The sequence below is a fragment of the Drosophila suzukii genome, chromosome 2L (assembly GCF_043229965.1).
Source record: "Drosophila suzukii chromosome 2L, CBGP_Dsuzu_IsoJpt1.0, whole genome shotgun sequence".
NCBI lineage: Eukaryota > Metazoa > Arthropoda > Insecta > Diptera > Drosophilidae > Drosophila > Drosophila suzukii.
Genome location: NC_092080.1, coordinates 1,295,149 through 1,305,752, shown reverse-complemented (window position 1 = coordinate 1,305,752; position 10,604 = coordinate 1,295,149). Strand labels below are relative to the sequence as shown.

Below are 10,604 nucleotides of genomic sequence, written 5' to 3'. Positions count from 1 at the left end.
CATCGTTTATCTAGAAATATACCCTATGTACCATTCTAAACCAATAACCCATTCTTCTCTGTGCACTAGTTGTTGTCGTTATTGTGCTCAGTCGTGCTCACTCGGTCCCACTAGAATCCAGGGATCAGGAGAAGGAGTAGAGTGCTCCCCACCCCATCCCAGATCACTCCCATGTCGCAGGTTCGGAATAAGAAATTCTTTCGCAGCGCTCTTCGGATCGCTCTCCCGATCTTCGAGAGGCCCGCTCTCTGGAACTCTTTTATTTGGTTTCTTCCCTGGATCGCTCCGTCTTTTCTTGGCCGTAGAATTTTGTTTAGCATAGAAACTGGTTTCAAATTAAAATTATCGCTGGTCATTTTTCTTATGGTTAGTTGTCGTTTACTTTGCCGTTGTTGTTGCTGTTGCTTTTGCTGTTGTTGCTGCTGGTGGTGGTGCCTCATTTTTTTTGGCTTTCTGGAATTTCGGCGTTTGGTGTTTTGTATTTTGTGTTTGGGACCTGCGTTTTACTTCCCTTCGCTGATTTTGTTGTTTTCTGATTCTGGCGATGGTGGCGATGTTGCTGGTGTGAATGTGAGCCTAGCTCTCAGTCGCCATCGCCGCTTCGATCTCCCTGCTTCATGCGTGCCCTAAACCTGTGCACTGAGGAAAATCAGAGAGTCCAAGCAAATATCACTTTAAATAAGCCGTCTAGTTGAACCCCATTGAGGGCTTAGGCCACTTATAAAGGAGACTTAAAGTTTTCTAGCATTTTGAAGCATTTGTATGAATTACTTTCTTTTTTTTAATATATCATAGCATACTTTTAGATAAATTTATGAGCCATTTTGTAATTCTAGAGACTTCCATTTCTTTTGCAACTTTGAATTCATCCGTTTTAAAATTATATTTAAGGATTGGCTTAATCCATATGACACCAATAGAACAATAAAACCAATAGATCATCTTTTGACATTAAATACTTAGGTTGCATTATACCATTCTTGAACTTTGTCAAACGGGATTCGGTTATTGATTTTTTCTAGACCTAATAAAATTTTGATGATTGTTTTCCCCAACTATTCTCACTGTGGAGAAGAAGGCCTGAACCGAGAATGAGTGTCTGTCTGGGCTCTCAAATCTGGCCTGCAGACGACTGCTGGATGCTGCCTGTCGGATGTCGCTAGCTGGCTGGCCATCTTTATTCTTATTAGGCTGGAAATTCGAATCTGGGACTGGAGAGATTCCAGGAATTCCTGACAGCCCTAGCAGCACTCAAAAATCTAAGCGAGAGAGCCCGCCGATTCCCCATCGATCGTAATCTGTGTGAATATTCAGGGGTTCCAGTGGTGCCCAGGGGAATGGGCTTAGAAATAGGGTCGGGTGCGCACATTGTGCTCCTCCAGCGAGGCCTAGACCACATGGAATGGCATGGGAGGTTGGCAGTTGCGAGTTGGGAACCTCCGAACAACCAGAATCAGCAGAGCAACCTCAGCCGAGTCCCGCGACTTGCTGGCTGCCTCGTAAAACTGTCACTTAGTGCAGTAAAAAGAGCATAACAAGAGTTTTGTCCGATTTTATTTCTTTATGAATGTCGTCTTGGTCGTGGTCGCTGCCTAAATGCCAGGCCAAGTGCCTCGGCAACAGAAAGCTCAGTAGAAACTTCAGCGGCAGCCCGGTCCGGTCGCATTCTTATCTTTTGAGAAATATTACAAAAACACGCAAAGCCCAGCTCCGAGCTCCCAACTCCAACTTCCAAGTCCTGGCTCTGGTTTTGGCCTGGGCTTCGGCTCTGCTGGCTGCGATTGGAGCGGGCCAAGAGCCACAAGGCAAGCCAATAAAAATAGCTGAGCCTACGACGCAACATGCTGCTGCCGCAGTTATTGTGCCTCTTTCGATCCCAGTCCCAGCACTTCTGCCACAAAGTGAGTTCGTTCCATTTCCGACTGCTTGTGGGCGATGCCAAAGTCCAGAGTCGTGGGTGTGATTCTCTCCCGTTTTCACTTCCGAAAATTCTAAGTTTCCAGACCTGTTTCAAATAACAGTTTTGGGAAATTCTCGAGAATTATATAATCCTAGTTTTAGCTTTCACTTTTCAAGGATCCTCTGCAAACTTTATTTCGTATTTCCTATCCCACGTCTGTCTGTTTTTCAATATACTGAAAATAGGAAATTATTTTAATTAGTTATTGTCCTTATTCAACCGAAATTGTTTAACGACTGCCTTTTGAATTCAAATTGTGGCGCGGTTTCCTCCAGTGCTGTAAATGGCTCAACTATAGTGTTGTACAATTCGACATTTATTTGAATAATCATTTTTAATTGGCAGAAAACCAACCAATTAGGGTATTCTCTAAGCTGCTGAATTTCAGAAGGGAAAAGAAACCGTCAAATAAATAAGCTTGTATTTGTAAAAATTGTATCTCTTTTATGTGTCCACGTCCCTCAAATCGACCTGATAAGCCAGCTTATCTATCATTTTTCAGCCCCATTTAGCAGACTACAGATTAGATAATGCCACGCATTTGGATCATCTCACACTTAATTTATTTGATCTTCCAACGCTGCGAAAAGAATCGCGAAGGGCACGAAAACAAAAACATAAACATACGTACGTACAATTAGCCCTAAAAATGATGCTATCGGGGTTACTTGACTATGTATACTGGAGAGTGATTACATACATATTGGGGAGTGGAGTATATGGCTATTGCGTCTTCTAATGCTTATGCGTACTGTGGCTACAGTCACACACTCCGTCTAGTCCTGCTTCTTTTGTGCGGCTGTCTTTTTGGTCGCTGGCGCAGCTTCAGGAGCTTCGATGGCTCCGTTGGGAGTCTGGCCCTCCACCTTGGCGGCGTGCTGCTGCTCCATCTCCCCGGAGAAGCCGAACTCGTTCACACGCTTGAGATCGACGCGGTACTGCCAGCGCTGGTAGAGGAACACAAAGAAGATGATGTCGTCGCGGAAGCAGCCCAGCCGGTACATGGTGGGCATCTTGATGACGAACGCGAAGATGTCGTCGATGAAGGTGTTGAGGAACTTGTAGGTCATCATGCGCCACGGCATGTGGGCCACCGACTTCAGCTTGTAGTTGATGAACAGCTGCGGCGTCATCAGGATGAAGCCGAAGGTCAGCAAGTAGCCGTAGAGCATGTTGAGCACAAAGGAGTACCACCCCTTGTGCTCGTTGTAGATCAGGGAGTAGACGAAGTAGGCCACCAGCAGCGGGAAACAGGCCCAGCCCAGGTACTTGAAGGCCAGTTTATCGTAGTCTTTGGTCGAGCTCTCCGAGTAAGAGCCCTTGTCCTGGAAACTGATGCGTGGCAGCACACCCAGAATCTTCTGGTCGTGGTCGTAGTTGATGTCCACCACCTTGTGGATCTTCCACACCTCGATGCCGAGGCCCACGACGCAGGAAATGCGGATCATGAAGTTGGTCTCGTTGTCCAGCACGTACAGCAGGATAATCAGCGACTGGAAGACGCCGAAGAACACGGATCGCACAGACAGTCCCTCCAGCGACTTGCGGTTGTTCCAGAACTGGATGTCGTTCTTGAAGGCCAGCAGCTCGAACACCGAGTGCAAAATGGAAACGGCCACGGTGATGCCCAGCAAATAGACGTTGGTGTCCAGCAGCGTCTCCTTCAGCGAGTCCTGGTCCTCGTCGCTCTCCTCAGGCTGACTGGCGGCCATCAGCTCGCCCAGCATGTTGCCGGCCCACTTGTTCTTCATCTGCTTGGCGGCATACAGCTGCCACTTGAACATGCCCAGGGGCTGGAAAGTGAGGTGAAGCTCCAGCTCGGGGGTAGTTTCATTGATGGGCTGGTACTCCCGCTGCAGGTTCCAGTAGTCGTTGACGAACACGATGGGCAGATAGGTCTTTCCGCCGTCCACGAACTTCACGTACTCATCGAGTGGCGGCGGCACGGAGCCCTGAGCCCAGTTGGTCTGATCCACCACCAGATTAACCGTCAGATTGGGATGCCAGTGGGACACAATGGTGTCCTTGAGATTCGCATGCTTGAGCTCGTGCTCCAGCTTCTCCTTCTCGCTGGCCAGCAGGTTGTAGTTGCGGTTCACCTTCAGCTTCTTGAACTTGTTCAGCTGGTGCTGCTGGTGACCCATGTGCCCGTTGGTGGCGTAATTGGGGGACTGCGGATCGGGACTCATGCCGGAACGGGTGACAAAGGCGTGGAGGTACACGCTGCCATTGTTCATCAGATGCTGACTGGTCTTGAGCTTTAGGCTGTGGCTGTAGATGCCGTCGCCATTCGCGCCCGACGTCCAGTCGCCGTAGGTGAGGTCCTCCTGCAGCCAGAGGAGATTGCCCTTCTGCTGGAAGTTGACCACGTCGGGGTGCTCCGACAGCCACACGTGCAGGTCGAAGTCCGTGCCGTTCTCGAAGTAGTTCCATGCCGTGATCTTGGGCCCAGCGTTCGCCACATTCTTGTCCTGGGTGGCGGCCTCGGGAGCGGGGCGTCGGAAGAAGGAGCTCACGAAGTAGATGATCAGGGCGCGCAGGATTAGGGACTTGGTCATCGCAAAGAAGGACTCCATGCGGCTGGGCTGGTTCTGGAGCGGTTGGCCCTCGGCCTGCCCCTCGTTTTGGGCCACCTCAGCGTTCCCATTGCCAGCAATTACCTGCGGAAAATACGAGAACGAGGTCGGGGTTGTCAGTGGGTCGGGGGAAATTCCAGGGGCTTCCCGCTACTCACCGCTCCCTCCGCTGCGGGCTGACCTTCGCCTGCTTTCGACATGTTTAAAGGGTTTTCACGTTTTTCACGTTTTTCCCTTTATTCCTTTTCGTTTTTCCGCAAATTCTATCGTATCGTTCTTAAATATCAGGTGGTGGCTATCGGACTATCGAAATCGAGAATGACATGGCACAGGCTGGCCACACCACACCGGTAACAGACGACACGACACACGAATGAAGCCTCTGCAAAAACAGTATGTTATGTACATTTTGAATGCTTAATAAATGTATTTTTGTCAAGCTTACCCTTTTCAAGAAATGACCAACAAATATTTCTTTCCCGCCATAAAGGTGTATCGATGGGTCGTTATATATATCGGTATATATCTATGTAGAATGAAGAATGATGTAGAATACATCATGTAGTTAGATATCGATATATCTAACAGCATGACCGCCATAATTTGAAAGCGATTTTGAACATAGAGTTTTTCCATACCATACCTACTAAAAATTTTTTGATCTGAGGGGGTGAATTACTTCCCATCACAGTTCGCATACATTTTTAATGAGCCTATTGCAAAGAGTGCCAGACTCGCATGATTTTCTTAGAGTAGGTATACTAGTGTGCCACGGAAACCGGGCGCATCTAAGGTTGAATTTAGTGCTGATAAATACCACTTTATTTATACTTTTTACTTGTTAAATTTATCCTTCCTCTATGAAAATGTCATTTTCTTTTCCTCCGTAATTTTATTGTTTTATTTAATATTCACAACTCTACCGACTTTACTCGTACTTGGCTTATCCAAAATGTAATTATGTATTTAAAAGTGAAAATAGCGTATTTCCGAAAAAATAGACTTTTGAGTGGTACCGGAAAAGTTTACATTTGATTGAGTTTTAAGTTTGAATGGCGGTAAAATTGGCTTTACATTTGCTCTCAAGTATTGAGCACTGTTAAGCCCCTGTTAAATCTCACTCAATTGTTATCGACAGCTATCGGTGTAAGTGTATGTAGAATTTTCAGGGTGACCGTTTTGTAATATTGGGAAACTATCGACAGAACGGCTAAGGTATCGATAAGTTCAGTGTGACCTTGTATAAAATGCGCGGAAATCTTTAAAAATAAAAGCGGTAAAAAACAGTATAAGCCTTAACAATCCCACGGTCACTCTTTTCTCTTGTGAATAGCATTTGGTTGCACGTTTCTCTGGTGAGTTTCTATGAAATATTGAAAATAAAGGGAAAATAAAGCAAAAACGTGGCAGAATGTAGAGCTCACACCGTTCAGCGACGTGTTTGTTAAATGGGATAAGCGGAAAACCGGGAGTGCCGACCTGTGGAATGCGTTCCTTCGGGGAAACATGCCAGCAGGTCGGACCTAACCTCGAATCCGCGCCCGCTTTCTGGGAACCTCGAGTTTCCCCAGTAAATGCTGATTATACTCAACCTATCATCCCAACCCACAGCGACGCCGCCACCATGCAAATCTTCGTGAAAACCCTCACCGGCAAGACCATCACCTTGGAGGTGGAGCCTTCGGACACCATCGAGAATGTGAAGGCCAAGATCCAGGACAAGGAGGGAATCCCCCCAGATCAGCAGCGTCTGATCTTCGCCGGCAAGCAGCTGGAGGACGGACGCACCCTGTCCGACTACAACATCCAGAAGGAGTCGACCCTCCACCTGGTGCTCCGCCTGCGCGGTGGTATCATCGAGCCCTCGCTCAGGATCCTGGCCCAGAAGTACAACTGCGACAAGATGATCTGCCGCAAGTGCTACGCTCGTCTGCATCCTCGTGCCACCAACTGCCGCAAGAAGAAGTGCGGACACACCAACAACCTGCGCCCCAAGAAGAAGTTGAAGTAGACGTTTCATCCATCTACGATCTGGGATCCGGGCTGGTGCCTATCCATCGACAAAACCACGGTTATCCATCTAAGTAAATATATGTACATTTTGTGAAACCACATCTCCTCGAAATGTATTGCATTTGCTGCTGAGGCACAGCCCACAAGCACCCCGCTGTCTGTTTTTGTTGTGGTCTCTGCAGAACTAGTTTCTGCGGCTCCAGGAAGCTCTTATACTGCAATTAGTTGGCCTCTCCTCGGCGATCTCGAGCCCAGCTGGTTTTCAGCTCTGTTTCTGGTTCTGTTTTGCCGCCAGGAAGCGAGCGACCGCAGCAGGTAATTGATATGCCATCTGCCAGCGACACGAGCAGCAGACCCTTGCGGTCTCGTCGAAGGGAAAGGGGACTGGAGTACTCCACGGATGGCCGGAGCAGACCTACTTGGCCAAGTCAGGTCCACTGCGAGTACAGTTAATTGGTTTCGTTGACCGCCGCCGAGTAAGGCAACGGCTTCCGTTGCCCACAGCAAACTGGTTGTTGTTGCGGCTCTAATCCATTCTAGCACTTGGTCGTTGGCCCCTTGGAGCGCTTTTTGTGAGTCTCGCAATAACCCAAGGGCTACCTGGTGACGACCCAAAGGGTGCCTGATAAACAGAACCCGATAACAAGAAGAGCAGCTGCTGCCAGAGGACCAGGCACAAATTGCGGTCAACATTAATTAAAAATACGGTTTGGGGTGGCCCAAGGAGGCTTCCCAGGCGCAGAGTGGGTGGGCGGATTGAAGGAGGGTGTCGCGACTGATGAAACTGCGGATCAAGCGAAATGCTGAAAAAATTTATGCCCGTCGCCCCAAGGAAAATCAGGGGAAAAGGTGGGGGATGTAGTGTCTCTAAACATTTTACAAGATAATCTATTTATGCATTTTATAATTTAAGAAAAGTAGACATTTTTTGTCATATTTGAGCTGTAGATTTTTTAACTTTGCCAGAGACCAATATTATATTGGCATTTTTGAAAAATAGGAATTGCTGCGTTATTATTTGAGAAGCTATCAAAATCTCTTTGGTTTTATAATAGTAACAATGTAAAATTCTCAAAATATGGCTAATTGCCCTAATTTCTAAAAGAATAAAATATATAAGTATATTTTGACAAGTTAGGGGCATTTGTAGTAGATTTAAAAAAATGTTAGATTTTATTTGCATTTATCTAGTAATTTATCCTAAATTTTAAGACGAACTGTTATTAGACCACTGTGACCACCTTATTATTTTACATTTAAAAAAAGGTGTTGTGTAGGGCTGAGTATTTTGAAAATTAAGTTTCTTCCTTTTTGGGCTCCAGGACAAGCGACTGCTTACTTATGGATCCCGGGTCCTCTGCCTTAAGGCCTTGGGCTTGGACTTGGAAAGACCCAAACGGGTTCGGGTCCTCTTCCTCTCCCTCTACTTGGCAAAACCAAGTGCGTGGCTTTCGTTTTTAATTTTTGCAACGCACGAGGGGCAGGAGCTCAACCCCGTTCCCAAGTTTTGGGGCCTTGTCTTTGGGGCGTCGCCTTTGCCATTCTTGGGAGGACGGCTTTTATGGCCCGGTCGCAGTTTACATAACAGATGTGACCAGAATAATTAAGAGTGCGATCCGAGTGGCGGAGCTGGTGACCCAAATGTCCCCATCTGGGATGTCTCCGCTGGTCAGTAGTCCCTTGGCTTGACACTCTTAACGCTCTGGGCGTTGCTCCTGGCCGGCATTAATATTGCAGAGTCAGAGCGAACCACCCAGCCAACCTCCCAGCGAAAAGTGCTCATTGAAAATTGAACGTTTTCCCGGGACTCCCTTTGCGGCTTCCTCGATTCCATATGCTGGCGGGATTGCGTGAGTTATGACCGCCGCTTATGCCACAAAGTCAACTTCTGATTGCCTGGATAGTTTCCTATACCGATTCCCCATCTCCTCCACGCGGCGGAAAGTAATTCTCCTAAAATATGCACTCCGCGGCATGGAATCCGGATTGGGATGAGATGAGTTGGGGGCGGGAGAGGCTGGCCTGGCTCACTGAGAGCCCATAAATGGATTTTTGCGTCCGGGGAAGAAGAATTTTCAATTTGAAATAAATTTCTGCCTCGGCCGGGGCATTCCTTGTCCTTGGCCCTGCCTTTTTCTCCAAGTGTCCTGCCCGTGGAGAGGCAGAGGGATCCCAGGATCCCGGCGCAGGAGCAGCTCGAGATAAGGCGAACAGCCAAACGTTTATAAATTGGGCGCTAGTGTGGAATCCCAATGGTAATGATGGCGGAAAAAAGTGGAAAGGGGGCGAGCCCAGGCGATTCAACTGAGATGTCAGAAATACACACGCACAGGCCAATAAGGAAATATAAATTGCTCCGCCGGAGCATCGGGCGGCTTTGGAATACACGGAAAACTATAAAGATAAAGTAGTTATAGAAAAATAAAAAAATTATTTAAAAATCTATAGATAAATAGATAGGTAGATAGATACAAAGATAGATAGGTAGATAGATAGATAGAAAGATAGGTAGATAGATAGATAGATAGGTAGATAGGTAGATAGGTAGGTAGATAGATAGATAGATAGATAGATAGATAGATAGATATATATATATATAGATAGATAGATAGATAGATAGATAGATAGATAGATATATAGATATATAGATATATAGGTAGATAGATAGATAGATAGATACATAGATAGATAGATAGATAGATAGATAGATAGATAGATAGATAGATAGATAGATAGATAGATAGTTAGATAGATAGATAGATAGATAGATAGATATATAGGTAGATAGATAGATAAATAGATAGATAGATAGATAGATAGATAGATAGATAGATAGATAGATAGATAGATAGATAGATAGATATAGATAGATAGATAGATAGATAGATAGATAGATAGATATATAGATAGATAGATAGATAGATAGATAGATAGATACACAGATAATTAAATAAAAATACAAAGATAGACAGATAGTTAGTAAGGTAGATATATAGAATTGTGATGTTCCCAAAATCAGGTTGGGTTTGAATAATAAATATCTAATAAATGGAACATTGCCGCAGTACCCAGCATTTTTCTCAGTGCATGTATACGAACTCGGGCGAGAATTGTAAAGGCAGTGCGTGTAATTTAATATGCATAAATCGATACTTGGCTGCCTTCTTATACCCACTGCCCCCCGAGTCCCCATCCCCCCAAGATATGTGAATGGGATTGGCTGTAGGCTCCATCTCCGCTCTGAACTACCCACCTTCCCTTCGACGAAACAAAACCCATACCCTACCCATCCCTGGTGCCTTGTGTGTTGTTTGTGTTCTATTTTGAGCGCAAAATTGTTATTTGTTTTTACGTATTCTCAGCCCTCTTCCGCTGGAATGGCGGGAGCTTTGCATATCTACAGTTTATGGCTTTCATACAGTTAACATTTTCCCATAGATAAGCACTTCTGGCACCACCATGTGCCTGTATTCCGAACTCCCAGTCCTCTCCCGCTGTATCGCAAATAATTTGAAAAGTCATTTTATTCAATTCCAATTGTGTCCGTGGGGGCGAGGGGATGGGATAAATGGGCGGAAGTGAATGCTCTCGATTTCATATGCCCGATATGAGCGGAAGCCCCGAGAAGTAGGCAGATATAGGCAGATGTACAGATACAGATACGGATACGGATGGACGGGACGGGCAATCGGTTAGGCGACATATTGATTTCCTTGATAAATACTTAATAAAAATACACTCAAGTGCCGGCACTTGTCTCATCCCAACCGGAAACGGGGTGGCCATGGCTCCAAGTGGACGGAACGGCATGAATCTAATCGCATTGCAGGGCCTGCCTCCCATAAAGAACCGACTTTCTCAGCCGAAGTCGCACATAAAGTTGTCCGGGCGCTTTAAAGGCGACATCTTCGCCTGCGGGGTCTGCGGGGAATTATCCCCAGTCTATTTGCATTGCGCACAATAACATTTCTATAACTATTCGAGAGTAAACAGAGCCAACCCAACTACACCAAATCCAGCCCCATCCAGTGCCCTCCGTGCCCGCATTATCGACA

At 46.2% G+C, this 10,604-nt stretch overlaps 2 protein-coding genes across 2 annotated transcripts; one reads left to right on the top strand and one right to left on the bottom strand.

Moving 5' to 3' along the window:
• Window positions 1-2,500: 2,500 nt before the first annotated feature.
• LOC108021169 (putative lipid scramblase CLPTM1) lies at window positions 2,501-4,852 on the bottom strand. The gene is made up of 2 exons (XM_017089754.4): window positions 4,695-4,852; window positions 2,501-4,620 (listed from the first exon to the last, which is right to left on the bottom strand). The coding sequence occupies exons 1-2, from the start codon at window positions 4,734-4,736 to the stop codon at window positions 2,737-2,739; spliced, it is 1,926 nt and encodes a 641-aa protein (XP_016945243.2). The 5' UTR covers window positions 4,737-4,852; the 3' UTR covers window positions 2,501-2,736.
• Window positions 4,853-5,868: 1,016 nt separating this feature from the next.
• On the top strand, window positions 5,869-6,698 carry RpL40 (ribosomal protein L40). The gene is made up of 2 exons (XM_017068099.4): window positions 5,869-5,891; window positions 6,148-6,698. Exon 2 carries the CDS (start codon window positions 6,161-6,163, stop codon window positions 6,545-6,547), a length of 387 nt encoding a protein of 128 aa, XP_016923588.1. The 5' UTR covers window positions 5,869-5,891; window positions 6,148-6,160; the 3' UTR covers window positions 6,548-6,698.
• The last annotated feature ends 3,906 nt before the right edge of the window (window positions 6,699-10,604 follow it).